The following is a 27013-nucleotide window of genomic DNA, read 5'->3' as shown; positions in this document are numbered from 1 at the left end:
TTTCCCATCCCCTTTCTCAAAACAATGATGGGGAAAGTCCCAGCCAAGGTTCTATCCAGGGATGTGGGCTCAGAATTTAACTATAGGTAAAATACCACCTTAAATTTTCCCCAGAACTCAGCTTTGCAGGGTTTTAAATGGGATTGTGAACCACTTGGGGGTCCTTTGCACTCAAGAGAAAAGAATGTGTTCCCTGGTTTTCTTTATGGAAGCCATTTCCTTCCTGGAATATTAAACAAAACAAAACAAAATACTGCACACTGCGTTCTGGGCGCTGCAAGAGGATTAAGCGTGACCTTTAGCTGAGGAACCAGGCAGCCCAACTGCAGAAGAGTCTGACCCATTTTCTTTTTATGTGTATAATATTGAGCCTCTATGGAAAACACTGGCAAAGCCAGCCTCAAGCAGATGCTAAATATTCTCAGAGAAATGACCTTGAATTAGTAGAGAAATTGTCTAAGTACACACCAGTGTAAACCCAGTTCAAATCTGTTACAGGCCTCTCCCTCTCAAAGAAGAGGTTAGGATTTCTGTTTAAAAGACAGGATATAAGATAAAGTGTACATTATGGTAATACCATTTCCTTATACCAGCTTTATATTACTTGACAGCTGGTGGCTCAGACCAGATAAAGAATCTGCCTGAAATGCAGGAAATATGGGTTGTATCCCTGGGGCAAGAAGATCCCCTGGAAAAGGGAATGGCTACCCACTCCAATATTCTTGCCTGGAGAATTCCATAGACAGAGGAGCCTGGTGGGCTATAGTTCATTGGGTTGCAAACAGTCAGACTAATAGTTTTAGAGATAAGGTTTGTAGAGCAGTGATATAGTTGAGTTATACAATTATATAACAGCTGTAATAAACACAGGTTGATAAGAACATTCCTCTTTAAAACAAAATCTTCCGTTGTATTAAATAGTTAATATGACAGGACAATATGGTAATCAAAGGATGAAGCGTAATAAACAAGTAGAGTTAATTCAGAAAGAAAATAAACATTTATGAAATAGCTACTATGAGCTGGGCACTGTGTAGGGACTTTGGCCTGCATTATTCCACTTGATTCTGACAACAGACTGGAAATATTGAGTATTTGAACAAACAGAAAACTGATTTCATTGAGGGCATAAAGTAACTGTACCATCCGAGAGGTAAGCCCATATCTGTATTGAGAAGTCCATTGCCTTGTCATCCTAACCCCCTACCTCAGGTTACTCAGGATAAATGTGGTTCATCATTTCTTCTCTTTCCTTTTAACTTTTATCATGCCTTCAAAGGGCATGGTCACACTCTCCATAGTGCCTTTAAAAAAAAAATCATTTATTTGGCTGTGCAGGGTCTTAGTTGTAGCACGCAGGATCTTGTTAGTTGTGGTATGTGAACTCTTAGTTGTAGCATGTGGGACCTGGTTCCCTGACCAGGGATCAAACCCAGGCCCCCTGCATTGGGAGTGTGGAGTCTTAGCCCCCGGACCATCAGGGAAGTCCCTCCATAGTGGCTTTCATCATCATCATCACCGTCATAATAATGGTGACCATTCACCGACCCCGTTTAATGCCTTTAATTAATATTGTTGTTGCTTAGAGATATCTCATCTTACCCATGTTATACTATATGTTTCTTGAAAGTTGATCTGGAGTCTTGCTCATTTTTATATCTTAAGCAGCCTGTTACATACTGTTCTGCATCTCATATCTCAATATCTGCATCTCAATAAAAAATTTTGAATGAAACTAAAGCAAAATGAGTCCAGGAAGACAATTAAGTTAAGAGTTTGAAAACATAATGTTCTAGCTAAAGAAGGGTAAAGTTATATATTCTTTACCCCGTTCCATGAAACCTACAAAAGGGATGAAATGTAAAAGGATGAAATTTTGATAGAAAAAGTCCATTTGCAATGAAACTGGGAAATAGCCAAAATCTCAAACTCACATTATCTGCCAAAATTAATGAATCAGGACTGAGTCAAGGGAGGCTGTAGAGAGCTGAGACACACCTTCTGGGTTCCAGTTAGGAGTCAGATTCCTCTCAAAGCTGGAAGGGGCCCAGGTGATGCTCTTTTTTCCTCAGAGTGAGGACTGAAGGTGGGGTTGGGACACAAGAAAAATGCGCCGTTTGTGGGGGTTGTTCTTCATAGTAGGGAAGGGAGGATGGTGAGGCAGATGGAAAGACACTATTGGGCAAGACATATTTATTTCCCCCTCAATAGAATTCCTATCGAGGAGGCAAAGCAGAGAGGATGAATCAGTGGTAAGGGCAGCCAGTTTTGGAGTGGCTGATGAGAATCAAACAGGAAACTACAAATAGATGTAGACAACCAAACAAAAGATTCAAGGGCCACCGTCTCTCACCATCCTTCCTGACGTCGGGCTTAGGGGACCCCCTTATGAGGGAGGTCACAGAATACGATGACTGTGGCCAAACTACTCTTGAGTCTGTTGAATCAGACCCAGTGTGAAACCTGCAGCTGCCTTAGCTTACCCACGACTCCTGTCCATATTCACCCTCCTCTCCAGGCCTGATGGAACAGCATTCCCTTCAGAGCAAAGTCCAAGTCTCCATGCAGACTGAGGCATTCTAGTAAGACCAAGAGCGAATTTAAAAAGAAGTGAAAAGGAGGAAAGAAGCTCAACGATCAGAATGCAGATGAAGGCTGCTGTTCAAAGGAATTATCCCATTGAACCACAGAATCTCAAATGCACATTTATCTCTTCTCCCAAAGAAATAAAAGAAAAATACGTCTTTCAAAAACAATTTGAGAATAAAAAGAGGTCAAAGAAGAATAAGGAAAAATAAGTTCAGAAAACTAAAATCATGGCATCTGGTCCCATCACTTCATGGGAAATAGATGGGGAAACAGTGGAAACAGTGACAGACTTTATTTTTTGGGGCTCCAAAGTTGCTGCAGATGGTGACTGCAACCATGAAATTAGAAAATGCTTGCTCCTTGGAAGAAAAGCTATGACCAACCTAGACAACATATTAAAAAGCAGAGACATTACTTTGCCAACAAAGGTCAGTCTAGTCAAAGGTATGGTTTTTCCAATGGTCATGTATGGATATCAGAGTTGGAGTGTAAAGAAAGGTCAGTGCCGAAGAATTGATGCTTTTGAAGTGTGGTGTTGGAGAAGACTCTGGAGAGTCCCTTGGACTGCAAGGAGATCCAACCAGTCCATCCTAAAGGAAATCAGTCCTGAATGTTCATTGGAAGGACTGATGTTGAAGCTGAAACTCCAATACTTTGGCCACCTGATGAGAAGAGCTGACTTGTTGGAAAAGACCCTGATGCTAGGAAAGATTGAAGGCGGGAGGAGAAGGCGATGACAGAGGATGAGATGGTTGGACGGCATTTCTGACTCGATAGACATGATTTTGAGTAAATTCTGGGAGCTGGTGATGGACAGGGAGGCCTGGCATGCTGCAGTCCATGGGGTTGCAAAGAGTCAGACACGACTGAGCGACTGAACTGAATTTAAAGTGAGTTGAGAGTTATGAAAGAAATTGAAGATAATAAAAACATCCTAGAAATGAGAACCACATTAGAACAGATGTTGAAAACACATTCAGCAGTACAGAGGTCAGATTAGAGAGAATAAAATAGTAATTACAGGATTAAAAAAAACACACATAAATGAAATTAAGTAGAAGGAAGATAGCAGTTATTAAAGAGAGCTAACAGCCAGCCAGCATCTGGGGTAGTGGTGTCGCTGAAGTAGAGAAGAGAACAAACACAGCAGGAAATGAAAAATGTCAAGAACAAAACTCCACTGATACAAAGTATGATCTGATTTTGCCGATGAAGAGGTTTCAGAGGAGAAAAGCTGATAGCAGAATAATCAACGTAATGATAGAGTGAGTCAAGTTACTGAAAGCTAAGGACAATGTAAGAATTCCTAGGCATCTAGGCAGAAAAATCAAATTTCCTACAAGGAGGGAAAGAGTAGGCTGACCTCAGATTTCTCGACAGAGATACTCAATTATAGAGAAAAGTAGACAACACAATCTGGTTAGCCACAAGAGGAGTCAAAATTAAGTCTCAGGAAGGTGTAGTGTCAGAGGACTGAGACGGAGCCCTAAATCCATTTGGTGGAGCTAAACCAGATGCACGCAAAGTTACGGTTCAAGAACAGAATGTAATAACTATTTTAAATGCTAAACATATAAAATAAACATACAATGTAGCATATTATATGAAGTAATAGCCCAAAATTGTCAGTAGGGAGATTTGCATTTTTCTTCTCTCCTTATTCACAGCATTCAAGGTTGCTGAAATCGAGAAACAAAATATCCTTGATCATTTTTAGAAACTGCTGCACAACATTTAAAAGTTTTACGTTTGTAAATTATTTCTGAACATCCTGTAAACAGTCTTTGTATTTTATGGCTTTCTCATGCTTTAAGAGGATTTAGTGAGCGGGGGCAAGGTCGAGTTTTGTCAGGAGGGATACTGACCAGTTGAAAAGAGAATTTATCTGGCTATTGTTGGTAATGATTTTAGTTTTTCACTACCAGGAATAATCTGAATCTCAACCAGAAGTGATTAAATTATAAAATTCTGATAAAACAGTGGAAAACCATGCAACTCTTAAAAAGAATGAAAGACTTCAACAGGGACTAACTAACATGGAATGATGTTCAAGTCATCATGTTAAGTAAAAAAAATTAAGTTGCAGGCCTACAGTTTGATATCCTATTTGAACAGAAGGAGAAACTATGTATGAATATGTACTCTTCGCAGTGCCTTTTGGGGCTTAGAGCAGGGGAGTGAGGACAGGGGTCTTCTACTTTGTACATTATTTACTAGGTGCTGTTTGAAATTTTTGTAAAGGTATAAATGACTTTTTTTTTTTTTTTCCTCAACAAAAGAAAAGATAAAGGACAAGGTGATTTTTTGTTGAATGACCAGTTATGGTCAGTGAGTTAGAAAGCTATCTGGTGAAACGAATTTGCTTGAAAGTGTCCCTTAAGATTCTGTTGTCACTTAGGTGGGCACCTGGTCTGACTGTGATGGAGCGCACCCCACCTCTGGGCAGAATACAGGTGGAAAGGATGGTTGAGATAGTGGAGGAAGCCGGGGGCACCATCAGTGATCTGTGGAACGGCCCGAACTCAAGGGTGGGGTTAACAGAGCAGAAGGCTGGGTTTCAGAGAGCAGACTGAGGCATTTGCCTGGGTGGAGGGGCCCAGGCAATGGAAAATAGCTGGCCCAGAGCTCAGCTAGGGAAATGGATATCTTACACCCTGTAAAAAGAGGTTTACTCCAGGACTCTTAGAGGAAAACCAGTTCCAAGGTGACCTGGGGCGCCCGTGTCACCAGGTAAATGTGGGGGATCAGCACCAAGTCTGGGAGGGCAAGGAGCACTGGCAGGACGTGGGGGGCACTAGGGGTGTCAGCTGGGAAAGGCAAGAGTTGCGTTCTTGTCCTAGACATGATGCCACCTGACCCTCTGGCCTGTTCTTGGAGGGATGTCCCACTTCATGCTTTAAAGGGTTTAAGGGGAGGACTCGCTGAGGACCCCTGCGGAAGAGCCTGGACAAGGCACAAAGCGTTGTCCATTGTGAAGTGGGCTTTAAGCAAATAGCCCCCTCGCCTCCCTGCTTTACCTTATTTTATTGTCTGAAGCGCCTTTTTCAGCTTCCCTGACCTTTTGGGATCTCTTTCTCTCCACTCTTGTTTAGTATCCTGCTTGCCCACCAATTGCCTTGTTAGAGTCACACCACAGATGCTTTCCCTGACTGCTGACAACAGAGAGAATAGGCAGGCAGCTTCAGTAGTACGGATGTTATTTCTCTTTTTCCGCAGAGATGCCTCTGGCCGATAGGGCTCTGTCATCATGACCAAGACTTCTTGCCGTCACCCCAGATGCCTCCCCTGGCGGTGGGTACCTGCTGGCCTGGGCTCCCTGTGTGCTTGTTTGGCACCAGCCTCAGGGGAGACAGTGGGCTTCCCAATTCCTGGGAAAGGCAGTCACTGATCCTCCCCAGCCGACACCTTCCCCTGTGAAGGCTCATGGACAGGTTGGGGAGCCACTGGCCACTCAATTGGTGTCTCTCAATTTTGGAAACTTTTCTCAGAGCTTAGTAGCAGCAGGAGGAGGCCACCAGGAAGGAACGTCAAGTACTCAGACGCCTCTGAGCGGCAATAACCTCCAGTGGCTTCACCTCAGGAGGGAACCATGTACGGGCCTCTCTGGATGTTATCTCCCCAGAATCGCTTAGCACGGGCAAAGCTGCAATGGAGAGGACCAAGTTCAGCAACAGAAAGTTCACTTCAGTTACTCAGTCGTGTCTGACTCTTTGCGACTCTATGGACTGCAGCACGCCAGGCCTCCCTGTCCATCACCAACTCCCGGAGTTTACTTACACTCATGTCCATTGAGTTGGTGATGCCATCCAACCATCTCAGCTTCTGTTGTCCCCTTCTCCTCCCACCTTCAATCTTTCCCAGCATCAGGGTCTTTTCCAATGAGTCAGCTCTTTGCATCAGGTGGCCAAAATATTGGAGTTTTAGCTTCAGTATCAGTCCCTCCAATGAACACCCAGGACTGATCTCCTTTAGGATGGGCTGGTTGGATCTCCTTGCAGTCCAAGGGACTCTCTAGAGTCTTCTCCAACACCACAGCTCAAAAGCATCAATTCTTCAGTGCTCAGCTTTCTGTATAGTGCAATTCTCACGTCCATACATGACCATTGGAAAAACCATAGCCTTGACTAGACGGACCTTTGTTGGCAAAGTAATGTCTCTGCTTTTTAATATGCTGTCTAGGTTGGTCATAACTTTCCTTCCAAGGAGCAAGCATCTTTTAATTTCATGGCTGCAGTCACCATCTGTAGTGACTTTGGAGTCCCCCAAAATAAAGTCTCTCACTGTTTCCATTATTTCCCCATCTATTTCCCATGAAGTGATGGGACCAGATGCCATGATCTTAGTTTTCGGAATGTTGAGCTTTAAGCCAACATTCAGAATATTGTGGCTTAAAACAATAACTTTCAAAAGTTATTGAAATATCAATAACCTCAGATATGCAGATGACACCGCCCTTATGGCAGAAGTGAAGAAGAACTAAAGAGCCTCTTGATGAAAGTGAAAGAGGAGAGTGAAAAAGTTGGCTTAAAGCTCAACATTCAGCAGCAGAAAAGCAAGACCCTAAATGATGGGGCTTGTTAATGAGAAGCGATTTGCATGAACATGCAGTCAGTGAGCGATGCTGAAGGCCTTCTTCTCAGGGCCTTTCTGACATGTTCTCTCTTCCTGGTACTGTTTCTTCCTCATCCTTAGCCAGTTCCCCAGAAGGCCTTGCCCCCTTCCCTCACTGCCCCATGTCCCCTTTTTCCTCACTCTCAGAGATACCCTTTTATTTTGCAGCCTTTACCACATTGGAATGAAATAATTTGTGTAGTTCGCATTTGTCCTGCTCAGTGGTACCTTCCCACCACCTAGCCCAGTGCCCAGGTGCACATAACTTTGTTGGATGAAAGCGTGAGTTCTGTGGTGGAGGAACTCCTGTGTGTATATGACAGGGTTTAACACAGGACTAGTTCTGACAGCATGGGATGAAGTCACAAGACGATAGACGGCATCTACCCCCATGGTATAAAGCAAGATGCTGGGCTTATAGAGGAGGTTATCAGAAAACCCAGTCCTGTTCCCTGTAGCTCCTGGCCCCTCACTGGCAGAAGGGGTTGATGCTGAGAAGTCAGCTGACATGGGAAATCAGAGGCTTTCTGTGAAGAGTTGAGAGTGTGCTTCCCCTCCCCACGGGCTGAGAGTGGCTTCGTGGAGATCACTTAGATGTTGGCAAAGACACAGAGAAAAGGGAACCTGGTACACTGTTGGTGGGAATGCAAATTAGTGTTGCCACTATGGAAAACAGTATGGAAGTTCCTTAAAAAATTATAAATAGAACTACCATATGACCCGGCAATCCCACTTCTGGATGTTTGCCCAAAGGGATGGAAATTATTAAAAAGTTCACAGAGATACCTGCCCGCCCATGTTCATCGCAACACATTCGTGATAGCTGAGATAGGGAAATGACCTGGATGCTCACAGGTGAATGAATGGGCAAAGAAAATGCAGTGTGTACACACAGGGACGGATTCGTCGGCCTTAAACAAGAAAAGTCTTTCCATTTGTGAGAACATGAATGGACCTGGAGGACATTATGCGAAATGAAATCAGTCAGACAGAGGGAGACAGATTCTTTGTTTTCTCACTTGTATGTGGAGTCTGCGATAGTCAGACTCATAGAGGCAGAGTAGAATGGTGGTTACCAGGGCCTGGGATCGGGGTGGAGGTGGAGAGGTGATGGCCAGAGGCAACATGGCTTCGGCAATGCAAGAAAAGTTCTGAGATCCGCTACGCAGCAGAGTGCCTATAGCTAACAGTGCCGTATTACATAAAATTTGCTAAGAGGGCAGATACCATATTAGTTATTCTTATTCCATGCAGGTACACACACAAATGACTATAATAAAGGGGACAAGAGGAGACTTTGGGAGGTGATGGATGTGTTTGTGGCCTTGATAGCTTCAGCAGTGTACACACTTATCCTCAAACTCACTGAGTTGTACACATTAAATATATACAGCTTTTTACATGTAATCGCACTCCAGGAAAGTTAAAAAGAAAACTTGATTTGTGACTCTACAAGCCTAGGGGACACAGAGGGGGTTGGAAACTGATTTATGTCTGAAAACTCCCTCGGACCTACAGCAGAGGGGAGCTATGTGTTTGGAAGTCTCTGCGCTTGTGAAGGTTGCAGGGCCCAAGTGCTGATCTGTGTGTGTGGCTGGGCCGTGAGGGTGATTAGAGACCAAACACAGCACCTCTAGGTGGCATGTCGGTGTGGGTCTTGCGAAAGGGCTCTAAGCTGCTGGCTTCCTGCCTGAAGGAGTGGGCAGGGGTGTGCTCCTGGAGGGCTGGTGGAGGAGATGCTCTGAGAGCACTGGGGGAGAGGCTGGAGGGCCCGGTGGGGCGCTGTCCCAGGCCCCTGGGCCTGGCTCTGACAGTGCCTAGAGCAAGCCAAGGACGAATAGTTTCCCCCTTACACCTCCTCCCTGCCCTCTGCTTCTTCAACCCTGGGGATGGGGCTGGGGGGGAACTGAGAGGTGGGAGGAGGGGGACAGGTGCTGAGAAACATTTGGCTTCCCCCCTAAAGCAGGCATAAGCTAGCAGAGCGGAGAAGCGTTCATGTTAAATGCATTGCAGAATTTTGGCTGTGATAGCAGACTGGACTTCCTGGTTACCAACATGAAACCTACGCTGAAGGTGACCCCAGGGCTTCTCGTCTAAGATGCGCTGTCCTAGAGGAATTAGATCTGCCAGAGCTTTCATCTCTGGGGACAGAGAAACAGCCATGAAAGTAGGTACGTGGGACCGGGCCACCAGTCCCTCTAGTTGGAGGCAAGAATCTCTTACATCATCCTGAATTCACCATGGTACATAACCTTAATAACCATCCTTATGTAACCATTTCAGCCTTACATAACCAGGGTATCTAACCAAGTTAGATACTGTCCTAACTCACCGGGGATGACGGAAGGAAGATTCAGGACTGTAGGCGAGTTGTCCTGGGCGAGATGGGTAAATGTCAGAACCAGGACTTGGCCCTGGCAGGTAGGGACTCCATGTGCCACTCTGCTGTCTATATCACAAGGAACTTTAACTTCCAGAGTGTGCGAGTCTTGCTTGTCGGTTTGGAACTTCTACCGGTAAGCCGAGACGTCTTTCATCAAAGAGATAGGACGTGCAAGTTAGCAGAAGGGAGGAGCCAGGACAGATCACTGGGATGAGAACAGGGAGTTAAGGGAAGAGCAGGTGGGTGGTGATAATTGGCCATGGCGGCATAAAGCCTCGTCAACAGGGGCAGGAGTGGAAGGGAAAATGGGGAGAGACGGGAGGCGCTTTGCCAGCAGTCCCCAGTGCCCCCTTACAGCTGTTCTCAGCTGCAGAGTCTGTAGCTCAGGTGGCAGCGAGAGCCCTGGAGGCCCTCTTGGCAACCCCTTTGACAAGGCTGCCTTAAACTGAACTCTGATCCTTGAGAGGGGAAGGGCAAGTCTGCAGGCCTGAGAGAGTCGTTTTCTCAAGAGCCTTTTCCCCAAAGCCTCATAACCGAAATGAACTGTGTCAACCCCCTCTGGTAACTAGCTGATGAGAAGCACTTAGACTTGTATGCAAGGCTCTTTTTAAAAACTCTCCCCAATGAAAACACGTGGAAAAGAAAATTAATAGAGAGAATGTTAAAAGTGAAGCTTTAGTTTGGAATACACGCATCCGCACTGCATCTGAGAGACTGGTAGTCGGGATGTGAAGAGAAGCTAACGTGGTGCTTGAAAAGGTTCACCGAGAAAGCTTATTTTGCAGGGCACTCAGGAGCAGAGACTTTGAAAGAGCAGAGACTCTAGGTTGTGTTTTTCTACCACAGGAGCTCAGTCACTGTTATGCAAAAATCTAAGAGGGTTTTCAGTTCTGGCTGGCTGCTGGTTTGTCAGGTATGTTGCTATAAGACCCGCCCCCTCCCCCGCCCCCCCCCCCCCCCCCCGCCACCACCCCAGGTTGAAATAAAAGATGGAAAGAAATAATTAGAAAATAAGAGTTAGTCGCTTCAGTCGTGTCCGACTCTTTGAGACCCCGTGGACTGTAGCCCGCCAGGCTCATCTGGCCGTGTCATTTTCCCAGCAAGAATACTGGAATGGGTTGCCATTCCCTTCTCCAGGGGATCTTCCTGACCCAGGGCTCAAACCTGTGTCTCTTGCGTCTCCTGCATTGCCAGACAGGTCCTTTACCGGCTGAGTCACCAGGGAGGCAATTAGAAAATAAATAGCAAAAAAATAAAAAACCAACAGAAAACTTACTAGCTGCTGAGCACAGCTCTAGATATATATTATCACAACCCTCTGAGGCAGGTACTGTTCCACTCAGTGGGAAGCTGAGGCTGGATGGCTCTGCAGCTGGACTCCATGCTCTGGACCGCTGGTTCTGTGGCTTCTTGTTGGGCACTTTCCCCTCCTCCCTGTCTTCCCGTCACTTCCCAGCAGTGGATGCTGAGCTGTTCTTCGCCTCCCCAGGAAGAATGTGAGCTCCCAGGGTCTCCTGCTCTGGTGGCTGCCAGTTAAAATTTTCATCTACAAAATGAAGATGGTTGTTGGTTCTAGGTGCCTTGACAGGCCCAGCTAGCTCTGTCCTTCCAGGAATCCCAAAGTCCTTTGATTATTCTCAAAATGTCTACTGCTTGGAAAGTTATGTTATTGACAGGCATTAAAAAGGCCAGTAAAAAGCACATGTCAAATTTCAAGAAACATCAGTCTAGAGATGCTCAGACTGCCGGCCTCTCCCTGAGAAGTGGGAGAAAAGCTATTGAAATTTGGAAGTGAAGCCAGAACCTGCCAGTTATGGTAAACAATTAAGGTAACTTTCTAAACCATCTCATTTTATGTTCCAAACCAGTATGGGCCATTGAGATGTTCAAATTCCAGAGGTGACTAGAGGTATGAATGCCAGTGTTGGAAAGAGCTGTACCCTTTGAAGGTGTCCCGTTCGTTAATCATGGCAAAGGGATTCCCAAAGTAAAATCAGTCTGCCATCAGGAACTCATTCCTAAATGATGACTTTGGGATGATATAGTGGCAAGGCACACAAACCTGAATGATACAGCAGGCTTTTGCAGTAATCCAAGTCCTCTGGCCACATGGATTTTAAATGACATATATGAATAGCCTGCCTCATTCATTCTTTCAGTTAATTTCTATTGAGCACCTTCTATGTGCCAGGGACCAGGCTGGGAGCTGGAGACACACCTGTGAACAGGCAGTCTCTACTCTCATGGAACTTGTTTAATTAATAACATTGTTCAGTTCAGTTCAGTTGCTCAGTCGTGTCCGACTCTTTGCAACCCCATGGACTGCAGCACGCCAGTGTCCATCACCAACTCCCGGAGCCTACTCAAACTCATGTCCATTGAGTTGGTGATGCCATCCAACCATCTCATCCTCTGTCATCCTCATCCCCCGTCCCCTTCTCCCGCCTTCAATCTTTCCCAGCATTAGAGTATTTTCCAGTGAGTCAGTTCTTCTCATCAGATGGCCAAAGTATTGGATAGTTGCAGCTTTAGCATCAGTCCTTCCAATGAATATTCAGGACCAATCTCCTTTAGGATGGACTGGTTGGATCTCCTTGCAGTCCAAGGGATTCTCAAGAGTCTTCTCCAACACCACAGCTCAAAAGCATCAATTCTTCAGTGCTCAGCTTTCTTTATAGTCCAACTCTCACATCCATATACAACTACTGGAAAAATCATAGCTTTGACTAGATGGACCTTTGTTGGTAATGTTTCTGCTTTTTAATACACCGTTTAGGTTGATCATAGCTTTTCTTCCAAGGAGCAAGCATCTTCTAATTACTGCAGTCACCATCTGCAGTGATTTTGGAGCCCCCCCAAATCAAGTCTCTGTTTTATAATTGTGATAAACGCCACAAAGAATAAGATGAAAGAGAACATAGACCAGGATGACTCAAGTTAGTCTGAGAAGTCAGAGAATGCATCCTGGAGGAAGTGATGTTTAAGGGGCAACCCATGGACAGAGGAGCCTGGCGTGCTGCAGTCCATGGGGTCCCGAAGAGTTGGACATGATGCACGTGAACCCATACACACTTTAAGGGTGAGGAGGATGTAGCTAAGTGAGGGAGCGGGGGTGGAGGTGGGAGTGCAGAATGGACTCCAAGTACTAAGTAAAGGCTTGGATGGGAGGGGCAGGGGTTTCTGGAGAACTGAAGGCAGGTCGGTGCCTATCATGGAACAGATGAGACTGCTAGATCACGTGGCCTATTTACACCACAGTGGATTCTGTCAGCCCCCTGGAGTCCATGACGTATAGGAAAGTGGTCAGCTTTTTTTTTCCAGAAGCTCCAACTTTCGAGTTCAAACCTGGTGATCAATTATGTGGGCTCAATCTTTAGCAAGAACTCTATTTCACAGAACAGGTAAGGAATTCTTACCACTCATCTCCAGATGCCCAAATCGTCCCAAGTATCTAATTACAGTAAGGCAAACCAGCCCAGCCCCCACGGAATAAACCAGGCAGGAGGTGTCAAAAATATCTCCCCCATTGCATGGCAGATTCATGTGACCCCAACTTGAGGATTAGGCAATCACAAAATATCAGAGCCACCTACTGCTACGGCCCTCCTCCTGCCCCAGTCTCAGGAAGGTAAAACCAGTGGGGCAGGTCCATGTAGGTCGCCATTTAATAAAACCTCAAACGCTCCACCTTGAAACCTTAAGCTTCTCTCAACATTTGTCCCCTTTGCAATCAGAACAGACTCACCCTGGTCTGGGAAAATACTCAAACTCTCCCCTGTTGCATTCAGCAGATTGCTGGTTTTCAGAATTCCCAAGTGCTTTGCAAACGATAACTGAGCCTTTCCATACCCTGGTAAGAAGGCATATTTTCACTCTATAGCTGAAGAAAAAAGTTGAACTCAAAAGACAAGTACAATGTCCAGTGTCCAGTGGGGGAGGGAGGGCTGTTGAAATAATTATACCACTGGGAACCTCATTCCTCCCCGAGGCTCCTCATAAACCAAGTGGAATCATGGCTGGCAGGGACGATTCTGGGTGTTTAATACTAGTGCTCAGTGGACACTTGCTCCCCTTCCTCCTCCATTTCCTTCAGAAAACCTGGAGAAACTGCATGTTAACGGTCCAACTAGAAGGTTATGTCTGATTCACACTGGATTCCCCTTAGAGCTGGAGCCTGTTATGTCTCTGACACAGCCTTTTAATATGAAGAAAAAATGATGTGATTCTAGGACGGTCGCCCTGTTTCTTCCTTCTGCCTGCACCGTCCCCAGTCTCTCTCCAGTAGCACACTGAAGACGGTACACATCCACAAATAAAAAAACCCATTTCCTCAAAAAGTATCCTGGCCTTCTTTCAAATTTATCATTTCTGACAGAATTGACTCCCTGAGAATCAACACTCACATTCTAGTCTCCTTTGAATGGAGTCTAGCCTGCGGGGTGTTGCTGGAATTGTCACTTTGTGACAGTGACCCCACCCTAAATAGGCAGGACACACGGTGGGGGTGGGGGGCAGTATGGAGATATGGTTAAGAACACAGATTGTGGAATCAGGCGCCATCGTTTACTAGCTGTTTGTCTTACAGGCAAGTGTCTTAACCTCTCTAGGCCTCAGTTTGTTGTTGCTTAGTTGCCAAGTCCTGCTAACTCTTTTGCCACCCGACGGACTGTAGCCCGCCAGGCTCCTCTGTCCATGGGATTTCCCAAACAAGAATACTGGAGCCGGCTGCATTTCCTCCTCTAGGGGATCTTCCCGACCTTAGGATCGAAGCTGTTGTCTCCTGCCTTGCAGGCGGATTCTTTACCGCTGAGCCACCTGGGAAACCCAAAGCCTCAGTTTCCTTGCCTATAAAATAGGGATAGCGGGTTTGTGGTGAGGAGAAATGGGACAGTACATACAAAGTGGATAACCAACGAAGATCCTCCATAAAAGGTAACTGTTAATACTGTTCCCCTAGTAGATGCTGCCTTTGGAGGGCATGTCCTCCACTCGTGAAACAAGCAGCAGGGGCTCCTGAACCAAATACTCCGCGTTCCCACTTTCTAGAGTCACCAGCAAGTAACGTCTCTGTCCTGGGAAGATCAATTTACCTTAGGGCATCAGAGAGAACTGTTGTGGGATTTCTTTTCTTTAAAAAAAAAAAAAAAAAGACAAGAGCTTTGAAATGAGACAAAGGAAAAACGAGCACCAGAACTGCAAAGTTAACATTTTTATTGAACTGAAATTGGTGTAGAACAACAGGGGCCACCACAGCTGCTGAGCTCAGTTAACAACTGAAGAGTCCCTGCGACATCCTATCTTCTTAAAACGGTTTGGGTGGAACAACCGAAAACAGCGTAGATATATATGTATAGATTTTTTAACACTTCAAAATATTTTGAAATGAGCCTCATAGCCTTGTTCAGTTTTCAGGTTACAGAGGACACTGACAATATCTTCTGTGGCCTTCATTTAGTTGTGTCAGTTAATATCTTTTCCCAAGAGGTTCCTCTCAAAGCTGGCTGTTGATTTTTCCCCATCCGGTATACAAGAGAAGGCTTTAGTAACACTTAGGCAAGTGATACACTGTAAGAACCTTAGAAGTAGTAAAGGCAAAAACCACACATACGTGACTCAATACTCACGGGGCCAGCAAGACAAGGAAACTGGCTGGAGAATTTCAGCCAAGTTCCAGAAGCAAAGAACGCACTAGGGGAAGGGGCAAGGGAACCAAGCAGAGGGTCGGAACTGATGGACCGTTTGTGTCTAAACCTCATTTCAACACCTTGTTTCAAACATGAAAATATGCATTTGTTTGACAGAATAAAGTGAAATATTTTAAGGGGAAAGAAAACTCCTATAACGGTTAAAAGATCAGTCAGAGATGAAGGAAGGTTAATACTGGATTTTTATAATCAATGCCTGCAGCAATGATATCAACTGACGACACCAATTACTTCTGTGAGAGCACTTCTGAACATTCATCTCTACTGAGGATTAACCCCTCTCAAGTATTCCAAGGGAAATACATAACCAGCAAGGCAGGAAGTGAAATCCTCACATAAAACAAAAAAACCACATCTAGTTGATGCTATTTTTGGTTTGTATTAAATCAGCTGCTCATTCATTCTGGAGTTAATTTATGGGTGTTGGTAAAAATCTTCAAGAGTGCTTCAAATTATTTTAGGTGAAATGTGATGAACAAATAATAACTCATTGTCTCATCTTGACAATGCTATTTAACACTTACCTATTCCTCTCAAAAAACAAAACAAAACCTAAATAAATTCTACCAGAGTAACTACATGGCCACCCATTCCTGCAGCAATTATTTGAGAGAATCTAAAAATCTTGCAGTAGGAGATGAAAGATGGTTATAAATATAAATATTTTAATAGGCCTATGCCTATCTTTAAAAGAGATGCAGTCTCAGGTAACAGCAGATTCAGAGATTTACAACTCTCAAATTTGCAAGACAGACAGATACACATTTTGCAAGGATCTGCCCAATGTACACAACAAACATCTAAATTAAGGCTTTTATAGGTAGGTGGTCAAGTCTGTGGGTGTGCAATCCTGGATTTTCAGAAAGCATCTCCAGCTTCCATTGTTACCCAATTTGTAAACCAGAAGACGTGCTGATGGAGGTGGGTAGGAGCTCCAAGGGACAACAATTAACCAACTGGAAGGCTTGCCTTATTTGTAAACAAGTTTTAAAGTAAGAGCTGGCAGTGAAACAATTGAGGGTGCCTCATATGATGTTAAGAGGAAAAGTGATTTGCATCTGCTGAGAGATGAGCTTAAAAAAAAAAACCCAGCTGAATTTCAGTTCAAGACCTTGAGATTTAGAGACCTAAATGTTTAGAGTCGCTTCCAAGTCAAAGGTTCTCACACTTTAGCTTGCAGAAGTCACCTGGAGGATACTTATGAAAATGTGGCTATGTGGGCCCCATCTCCAGAGATTCTAATTTAGGGATGCAAGTGGCCCGAGCACCTTGCTTTTGAGAAACACCACTCACAGCAAGTAGCAGCACACGGTCTTTGATTAAAAGGCCACGATGTCTAAGAAATGACCTCTATGAGGTCATTACCTATGGAAGAATCCCTCAGGAGACTCCACCATAATGATGTGAGGACCAAGTTTATCCCCAGTTAAGTTTCTTATTTTTTTTTCCCCAACTGAAAGTTTGATATCAATGAACACAATGATTGTACCAATTCTGAGGTAAAAGGAAGAGCACCAGGGATCTCAATGCTTAAAAAAAAAAAAAAAAATCAAATTCCCTAGGAGGTCCATGCTATGTAGAAATCAAATTTTTGCAATAATGTATTAGAGTTATAGTGCACAGGGCCTTGTTGTAGTCTTTGTAATAATGTACTTTTACCATATTATTTACTCTTTCCTGTTAATGTTTTGGAACTCCAAAGACAAAATTCCATCTACATGCTCTCTCAGGTTTTTTTGGATACCAGCATTTTCTGGTTTACGATACACAACGAAGTTATATATTTTTTTGGATGCTGGAGACAAACATCTTTATTAAAGATACCACCAAAATTTTGGCAAACATTTCAAAACATATTTGTAAACATAATGCTTCCCTTTTAAACTGGCAGCACTTTGAAAAACAATACGATAAGACAACACAACTTGTATCAACATTAGTTCAAAATCCTTATATTTTTGACCACATAACTTATGTTCCCACATGATAAAACAAATGATAGTTTAAATCAACGTCAACAGATAAACTCCATGAAATGAAAGTTTGTGCTGTTTGATGAATCACAGTATGTTATGGTTAAATATATCCGCTCTGCTTTATATTCCTGGCACCCAGGATGAAAAAAAAATTCTTTAAATATACATTTCATGTAGGTAATAGCTTCTTTGCATATCTCTCTTCAAAAAATACTTTATAGCAGTATATAAATAGGTTACCTACACATTTCATGTTATAATTTTGCCCCAAAACTATAGATCTGTTTCATTTTCATAACATATCAATTTTGCCCAACATTAATAAAGCTGACAAACTGTTGAAATGGAAATGCTTTTTGTCTTCCATGATAGAAGTAGCAATTTGACAGGAAAAAAAAAAAAAAACAACAACACACCTACAGTAACACTCGTCAGTTGTTTCACCTGAGCGTTTGGCCGACTGAGAGTAGCAGCTTTTTTCCTCCATGCACGCTCACATCCACACCACCTCTGCACACACACAGGTCGCGCACACGCGTTCAGACGCTGGTAGGCCACAGTGTACTTCCCACTGCCCTAATCAAATGGGAAGCAGTGTAGCTAATGAGTAACCACACTAGGTACACAACTAGCAAACACCTTAAGGCAACCATTGCAATGGGGGGTTAACTTGCAGGGCGATCACTGTTCTAGATCAAGTCAGCCTATATATACACGTGTGTATACAGAGCTATACATGTACTCACACACCTTTCTATTTCTTAACCCTCCAAAACAATGTTTTAACTTTTTTTTGTATTTTGTGCAAATTTCTAAATGTTCTACCATTTAAGGCAAAGAGTTCGCATTAAGAAAGGTCAGAAAATAGGCTTATGTTTATCCAAAAGCATTTCACCTTGCATGTTACTGCCTTTTTTTTTTTTTTAAACATACGTAACTTTGAAGTATGGACACTGGATCCCCAATATCTTAAAAAAACAAAAAAATCATTTCTAATGACAAACACAGTTTTTAAGGAAAAAAGTTGATTTGAAGTACAGACACTGGATCCCCAATATCTAAAAAAAAAATTATTTCTATTGACAAACACAAGTCTTAAAGGTGAAAAAAGGACCAGAAAAAGCAGCTTCAAAAATGCAAGGAAGCAAAGTAAAATGGGAAAACAAGGAAAAAAAAAAAGGTAACTCAAGTTTACTAATACTGAAACTTTCAACAGGCAAAGTTTCATTTTTTAGAATTTTGAGAGCAACTCATTTGGAATTTTAAATAAATAAGCTTAAGTTTATTCACATCTTCTGGTCCAAGCAGAGCTCTAGTGCCATGATTCTGCTTGCTGTTGGTCAAATTCACCTATTAGTCTTTTGATGTGAGCTAGCTTGTTATGAAGATACTCGCATCGGTATTTTTCTTCGTGGTAATTGGGACTAGACTGTGGATGAAAAAAACAAAACAGGAGTAAGACTATGGAATTTGTAATACTTTCTCAATGAGGTCAGAAAACTAACAGTGATGATACCTACCTGCTTTATCTTCTGATATTCTTGTAAGACTTCTTCATGAACATTCTAGAAGAGTAATAATTAGAAATCAGAAGAGAACTTTTTTTCTTTGTGGTATAAACAGATAACTCGCAATTGGCAAGGGTGTGGGAAATATTAGTGATGGAATGTAATTTGGTGTACTCTTAAAGGAAGGCAGTTTAGCAACTGCCATTAAGATTGCAAATGCAAAACGGACTCAGCATTTATACTTTTTTCAGATTACTTGGACCTGAATGAAATGACACATGTTCAGGGCTACTTGCTGCAGCGCTGTGTGTAAAGCAGAAGAAAGTAAACACGGTCTAAACATCCACTAGTCCATACAAAGGAGTCCTAAGAGGCTATTAAAGATGAGGGGAGTGCTGTATGTGCTTACATAAAAATGTTCTCTAAGATATATGTTGTTCAGTGAAAAAAGCAAAGTACAAACAGTTTTATATAGTTTGGTATCATTTTTTTATAAGGGAGAAACAAAATATTATGTTCTGAGAATTTTTAATGAAACCAGATAATGTAATAAAGTATCTTAACTTACTGGAACATAAGACAACGGTGTATCTTATTGATGATGACATCTTAGGTTCAATTAAAGATGGTATATTTGTGAATTTACTTGTGTATATCTTATAATCACACAGCCTTCTGAAAGAATACACTGGGAACTGGTAATACTGATTTCCTCTAGGGAGGAGAATTGAGTTGCAAGGGAAGAGCTAACCTTTATGTACCATATGACCTGATATACTATGCATCTAAGCAGTTTCCAAATGCTTATATTTGTTCTGCATAGCTCTAACCATCTCACTCTATGGATGGGATTTTGAGTATTTTCAGGCAACCAAGTAACCTTCCCAAGGTCACACAAGTAGACCAGAGGTAGGAACCAAATGCAAGCTGCCTGGCTTTGGAGCTTGCTCCTAACCACTAAGCAATTCTTAGAATTACATTTTAGTTTAAATATAATTGTGGTACCCTAGTAAATAACTATATAGAAGAAAAAAAAAAAAAAAACCAAAAAACTCCTAACCACTGTATCACTAACTTCTTGCACTCCCAACCACCCACTCCTGTGGCTAAGTCTTCTATTACTTTAGGGAGCTTGTGTAAAAGGTGAAGGCCCACTGACAGAAGACACAGGGAGTCTCTAGGGCTTCCCTGGTGGCTCAGCTGGTCAAGAATCCGCCCGCAATGCGGGAAACCTGGGTTCCATCCCTGGGTTGGGAATATCCCCTGGAGAAGGGAAAGGATACCCACTCCAGTATTCTGGCCTGGAGAATTTCCATGAACTGAAGAGTCCACGGGGTTGCAAAGAGTTGGACACAACTGAGTGACTTTCACTTTCAGGGCATAGATGCTTTTTTTCGTGTAGGTTCCTGCTGGAACAACAGTGGACTATGATGGAGACACCATTTGTGGCTGTGAAGTGTGACAAACTTATCTGTCCTACACAAGGAGGGGAATTCCTATTTATACCAGTCCTTTGGCTGAGGGCTCTAAGAACACTGTGGAGACAGGTCAGGCTTCTTCTGCTCTGTGTCAGCTGTAGTAATATTACCACTTAAGATAGGCAAGTGAGAACGGATTAATACCTGCTAACAAATGTCAGTAGCTGGACTAGCTGGAAGCACCCAGCTTTTCTTCACTTAAACCCCAAACCTGAGTGGTCTTAGGCTCCCTTTAATATTCTATACCAGACTGAGGTTTAAAATAAATAAATTTACTCAAAATGGTAATTTTGGAAATAGCATCAGATAAGCTGAGTGCCAAAAAATTGATGCTTTTGAACTGTGGTGTTGGAGAAGACTCTTGAGAGTCCCTTGAACTGCAAGGAGATCCAACCAGTCCACTCTAAAGGAGATCAGCCCTGGGTGTTCTTTGGAAGGAGTGATGCTAAAGCTGAAACTCCAGTACTTTGGCCACCTCATGTGAAGAATTGACTCATTGGAAAAGACCCTGATGCTGGAAAAGACTGAAGGTGGGAGGTGAAGGGGACGACAGAGGATGAGATGGCTGGACGGCATCAGCGACTCGATGGACGTTTGAGTTTGAGTGAACTCCGGGAGATGGTGATGGATAGGGAGGCCGGGCGTGCTGCGATTCATGGGGTCACAAAGAGTCGGACACGACTGAGCGACTGAACTGAACTGAACTGATAAGAACTATAGTCTGAGTTGAGTAGGTAACGCAGTCAAATACTTTGATGAATTCCAAATCCAGCTTTTCATTTTTTCCTATTTAGTCACCTGTATTTTTCTCAGTACATGTTATGTCACGGGAAGTATATAAGTATATATTATACATTTTATACACATTATGTAAAAATGGTGATTTTTTTTTTTACATTGGAGGAATTAGAGGCTCACTGTGTTACTTATTTTTAAGAACTATTTCAAATATTTATTTTCCTAGCTAATTCTAAGTCAAGTCCAAAAGCTACATAGAGGCTGGTCTGTGAAAGGACCTGCTCTGAAGGCTAGCAGGACATCTGGGGATGGGCAGGGCAGAGAAAGGAAGAAGGCAAAATATGAAGACAGTCCACTGAGGAACACATGTGTTTACCTGATACTCTTTTGAGCCTGGAGAAAGGCGTTTTCGCTGTGCATCCAGTTTGATAAATCTTCTAGCCACAGTCTCCATCCTGGCATGCAAGGCCCTATATTCATCATACTCAGCATTGAAGTCATCCTTGTAATTCTGGCGTTGCTCATAGGAGACGATGGCAATATATTTTCTAATAAGACAAAAGGTAAATGGAGAGGAGCTTTGAACAAACACGACGCACAACATTGAAACCAAATATTTGGAAACCACATCTGTGCGTTGTCTCCCTAGGTTGAGTGTCACTCTACCACTGCTTGCGGCCTGCCACTCCTTCAAAGACATTCCAGGTGAAATTATCCCAGAGCAGAGTTTAAAAACCTCAGTGAAGGAAAGTAAATGTGGGGGGAAAAAAAAGCAAAAAAACCATGGTGGCAATGGAATTACAGTGCAACTAGAAGACAGCACTCACACAGAGGGAGCTTCCTAAAGCTTTCCATACTCGAAATGACTACCACGCTAGCGCAGAGGCCAGTCCGTCTGTTACGAGTCATGTGGAGAGAGCAGGGCTGGTGGGGGACCCTGAGACCTGGGGAATGTCACAATCCCCAAGGGCTGAAGGCAGAGCTCTCTCCAGACCCGCTGCCTTATGAGAGGGAGTCTCTGCCTTTGGCCTTTCACACCTGCTGCCAGCAAGGTGCCTGGGGCCGTTCCCTCTGCGCCTCTCCTCCCATTTCTGGCAAGGCAAACATAAAATACAAAAGGGGGATTGTTTTACCATTAAAAAAAAATAAGAGTAGGAAAAACAAAAAGGGGGAAAAAGGAATAATTCTCTAGTTCTTTTCAAACATTTACTGCCATACTATGTGTAACAGAAAGCCAGTTTATACCATCAGTTATTTTTTTAATAGAAAGGCTACACATATTTCACTTCAGGGCGTGAAGATCTCTAGGGATGCAGAGAATGAAGGTCATCTTCCCAGTGTCAGTCTGTTCAGTGGTGGTGAGAAAATCAACAATATTAAAGTTTATATCATTTGTGGATCTGGGTCTTTACAGTCTGTGCTCCTGTCATGGGATGCAGAATTCCCTTGATTTTTTGAGATAAAAACTGAGATTTTGAAGCAATTTCAAGCAGGCGCTTCAGGGTGCCCTGGGGGTACACATCTATTCTTTATTGAAGAAGATTTTGGGAGTTCAATCCTCTCAAGAATGGTTTTAGACAATCTCACCAGTTTTGTTTAAAATGTAAAATAGCACAGATGTCTATTTGCAAATGTGAGAAAAGTGATGCAGTGAGCAACCTTAATGTCCTCATTAATATTTTTATTCATGCTGAGTTAGACCGTGTGGAGGTTTAATTTTCTAAGTGTAATTGAGACAGTGGTAGTACGCTGATTTAAAGCCGCCCTGCTAGTGTACTTGCTATAAAAGGAACCTTACCAGCCAAGCAGGGAAGCCATCCTCTCTAGAAAGGTTCCTGGGGATAAGCATTCATAAGCAAAACAGCTTAGCTGAAACTCAGGTTCCATTTGTTATATAAAACATTTATTCCACTTTCTTCAAAATCATACCTGAGACCACACTCTCTTTATTTAATTTAATTACTCCCTCAGGGAAAAAAGTACCAAAGTGGCCAGCAGTTGTGTTGCTATTATAGAAGATTATTTGGTTATACTGACATTTTAATGAAAAGTATTTCAATATTTTCAATAAAAATGGTTACGGTTCTGCAGTTGGCTCTTAATGTAGTGATAGAATAAAATGTTAAATACTTTGGATAAGTCACAACCACAATCTTATTAAGAAGTGTTCATATTATAAAAAAATTGGGACTGTTGTGGTTCAGTATGAATTATTCAGAGGTTGGTCATTAAAGGTTTTATAGGATGTTCTTTGGTTTTCTTAAACAGGTTTAAGTTCTACATTTTTAGTGATTTTTCTGAAATTTCATGCTTTATCACCATTTTAAGAAAATCTGCAATATTTATATAAGATAGCTTTGGTTAAAATAAATTGCTTAAGTAAATTAAGCAATCATGGAGGTTATATATTTTCATGATTTTTAAAGGAGCTAGAAAATGACAAACATACAGAAATGCACTGAGGCAGATATCTGCAGCAGCCATCTGTAGATCAGTAAATTAAAAACAACTTTAAGTACAGAATTAATTGCTTAAGTTGACAAAACTCAGCAACATCTGAATACATGAGGGAAAGGTTACAATTACTTGAGTCTCCCCACATGATTTTGTCCTATGTAACAAATATACAGCAGTATTACTATTGTAAGAGGAATTCAAAATCCATCGAAAGAGAATGAGAGCACAGTACTGCAGCTGTTATTTGCACCTTTCACAAGACTTGAAAGGGAATGCATTTGGAGAGGTGACCCCCCACATCAGTGGAGCCAGGCACTGTCCCCCATCCATCCCTGACCAGGCCAATTCAGTGGCAGCAGCTTTTCCAACCCACCCCCCCCCACCCCACCCCCTGGCCCCAAACACAGACTTTTAAGATGAGAGAGTATTCAGCATGGTTTCCTGGATTCCTTTTAGTTAAGAGATGATAACCGGCTTATCATTCCATGCTGTATCATCCCCAAATAAGTATAGCTTTCACCACTACTGTTAAGCAAAGTAGCACATTTTTAGTGTAAAATGTTTTCTACTCTGGAAATGAACGTTTCATGAGACACGGAGCACTAAACCGCATAGTTTAACTTTGTACACCATGAGATGCTACTGATAAAGAAACAATGTTCATACAGCCCAGGTTCCGTTTTCCAGTCTACATGTAAGCTATCTGTTAATTTTCTAAGCTACTGGTGAGTAAATCTGTATGTTCTTTCACTCTCCATTTTTCTAGACTCTTGCAACTTAATTATTTTCTTCTTACAAAAGCCTTTTGAGTCTGTAAAAAAAAAAAAGCTAGAATTATGTGTCCAAGTTATAATTTCTGTGATGACCAGTTATAAGAAAGTCCCCAGCTTGGCATTTAGCAACTTGTTGTCACAACAAGAAAAACATTACAACTAGTATTAGAACGAAATGAGCAAGTTTTACTGCTCTCTCCTCTTAATTTTATGGCACAGCTTTATTTAAATCAAAAGCCATCTATCTCAGTGTGTATTAACTGCAGAGGTTTAAGCACTTTGTCAGTAATAAACTGTCCCTTTGGGGGTTGGGGGGCCCAAATGAATGACTATGCACTGATAGACTGTCAGCTTTGAAGAGTAATATCCCTGAAATCTTCCATAATCAAACGCTTGGCCTGGCCTCAGAACAAAGGACAGGCTTCTCTATACTTAAAGGCCACCAAACAGAGCTCAGGGCAGGGGCAGGCACAGCATGTTGAAGCCGACAAGAGTGGACTGCGGACGAACAGGCTTAATGGGAGCCTTTCAATTGCAGGGGTGGCTCCAGGACTCTATTTCTGGAACGTCTTACTGTTCTGATTTGCAAATTATGGGAAAAGAGTTTGCAAACTTTCTAAAATTGAACAGTTCTCCCCCATTGGCAGACATCTGAACTTACATCAAATAATCTGGGAGTTCAATTGTTGAAGAAGGCTCTGTGGAGGCAGTGCAATCTTCTTTAACTCCTGAAAAGAAAAAAAAAAAATTTTTTTTCAAGCGTTCACCAAACAGTATGGTTACAAAATGCCTATAATTCTAAAATAGATCAGAAACATCTGGAACACTTTTCCTCAAATTCTATTCTTCCATCTCAATAAGCAACAGTGAGCAAGGAATACAATTGAGCACGAACAATAGAGGCCCTGTGACCAGCTCCAGCAGAACCGACGCCAGGCATTGAAAGCACCCTGGCTACTGCAGTGTCTGCACAATAAAGGAATTCCATCTTAACCCAAGGTCAATCTTCTATTCTTTCAACAGTTGTGGCATCTGCCCAGCAATTCAAAGACTGTGGTGGCAGATGCAGCCAGACAATGGGAGATACAAATTTTATATCAACATCTACTTTTCGTAGGATTCAAACAAGGCAGATGAGATAATGAAGTCAGGTAGCAGACTGCTTCAATCAGTGTATTTTTGCTGCTATTCTTTTTGTATGCAGACAGTGCAATTGGGCAGGAAGTCTTCCCATCAATTTAAAGTAATTTAAAATGTTATTAGTGAACAATTTACACTCCTGTAATCTCTAACACTCATGGTACTACATGGCTTTTTCCTTACGAGTCCAAAATAAATAGGTAAATCAAGTGCCAGTCACTCAGAACTACGCTGTGAATCCCTCAGTGTTCCATTTGTTTGAATGTACCATTTCCAGAGGGGATGTTTAGATTTTTTATTAGGGTAATTTTTTTTATCATTAAAAGTAGAATTAAACTAGTAACTCAAACCCAAGCCCTGCCTGCTGGCAAAACATACATGTTCAATATAAAACAAGAGTGAGTATTTAATAATTTCTTGGTTTAATATTTTAAAGGACAAAGCACACTAAACAAATTATGCAGACTTTGTGGACTTACTGTGTGTGCCTATCTGATTCAGGCTTAGGTAAAAGCTTGTTTTCGCAACAGCCTGAGTCTTAAAGGAAAAGGCATTGAGTGCTTGTCACCCAGCTTCTCCTTTGCCACAGACATCAGATAAATTCCAATGGGTGCAGAGCATGTGGGTCTGAATCGGTCCTCAGTTTATGATAATCTCGACTGGCTGGTCCATCCTTAGTGAAGGATTTAGAGACTAGGTCTGCTTCTCTTGGCTTCCAAGTGGGAAAATAGTCAACCTCTGCTGTAGGACTCAACGTTCTGGGATCCAGTCCTCCCAGCAGATGCCTCTGTCTCGGGATTACCTTCTGATGGTGGTAAGTGTGGAGTGGAGCATACCCAGGAATCTGGCTCACTGAGCACAAAGTTTCATTATTCTCTTTTTTTTTCTTGATCTGGCAACTTCAAGTATGATAGTGTTTGAGGGGAAAAAGCTTACAGCTGACTCTTGGGCTACTATACACTACCATGATGATGTAAATATTTCAACAGCCATGCTTTGATGAGCAATATACTCAATCCACGTCAGTAAAGGCACTGAATCATACTATCCCCATAATCCAAGCTTCTTGTCTATGGTTAAAATGGTCAGTTAAATCTAAGTACCACAGGCTTTCAGTATTATGGGCGAATCACATCAAGATAAAACTCCTTAAAGTCTGATCACTGAAGTACGTTTTCTAAAGTTGTATTTTTCTGGGGAATTTTACCTTAGTTATGCTAGGTTTAAAACTGGTAGCAGTCCTAAATGATGAGCATGGATCTTCTCTATGGTGGTGTGTAAGACATTACGTTTTAAATATATGGAGTAAGAGAAATCTAATTGTGTCATTAGGTTTTAAAGATCGCTACACGTTAGGTAAGCAGTGTTTCTACTAACTGTTCTTCAGAGGTAAAGCATGATTTTAGGCTTCTTTGGGTCTCTAGATATTTGACTTTTAAAGCTTCCAGAAATGGTTAAATTTATTAATAACAACTGATGTTAGTTTACTCAAACAATGTTCTGAAAATTGGGGGGAGGGGGGAAGAAAAAAACCCCAAATCTATCAAGCTAGTCACCAACAGCCTTGCACAAGACAAACTGCTTTCACTCTGAATGAAGATGATGCTGTGGATCTCCACATGTAATTTTACCTCGCCTGTTTTATAAAGAATTTG

General features: G+C 42.5%; 1 protein-coding gene across 1 annotated transcript in view; it reads right to left on the bottom strand.

The window, feature by feature from the left end:
- ELL2 (elongation factor for RNA polymerase II 2) overlaps positions 14778-27013 on the bottom strand; it is a 75055-nt gene continuing 62819 nt past the window's right edge. The window contains exons 9-12 of the mRNA XM_018050022.1: positions 24880-24946; positions 21365-21536; positions 18785-18829; positions 14778-18693 (exon numbers count right to left, since the gene is read on the bottom strand). Coding sequence (XP_017905511.1) covers positions 18577-18693; positions 18785-18829; positions 21365-21536; positions 24880-24946 — 401 coding nt within the window. The 3' untranslated portion in view covers positions 14778-18576. The remainder of the gene's footprint in view (positions 18694-18784; positions 18830-21364; positions 21537-24879; positions 24947-27013) is intronic.

Source organism: Capra hircus, chromosome 7, assembly GCF_001704415.2.
Source record: "Capra hircus breed San Clemente chromosome 7, ASM170441v1, whole genome shotgun sequence".
Lineage (NCBI taxonomy): Eukaryota > Metazoa > Chordata > Mammalia > Artiodactyla > Bovidae > Capra > Capra hircus.
Note: the sequence above shows the minus strand (reverse complement) of the source record. Positions and strands in the feature narration are given on the sequence as shown.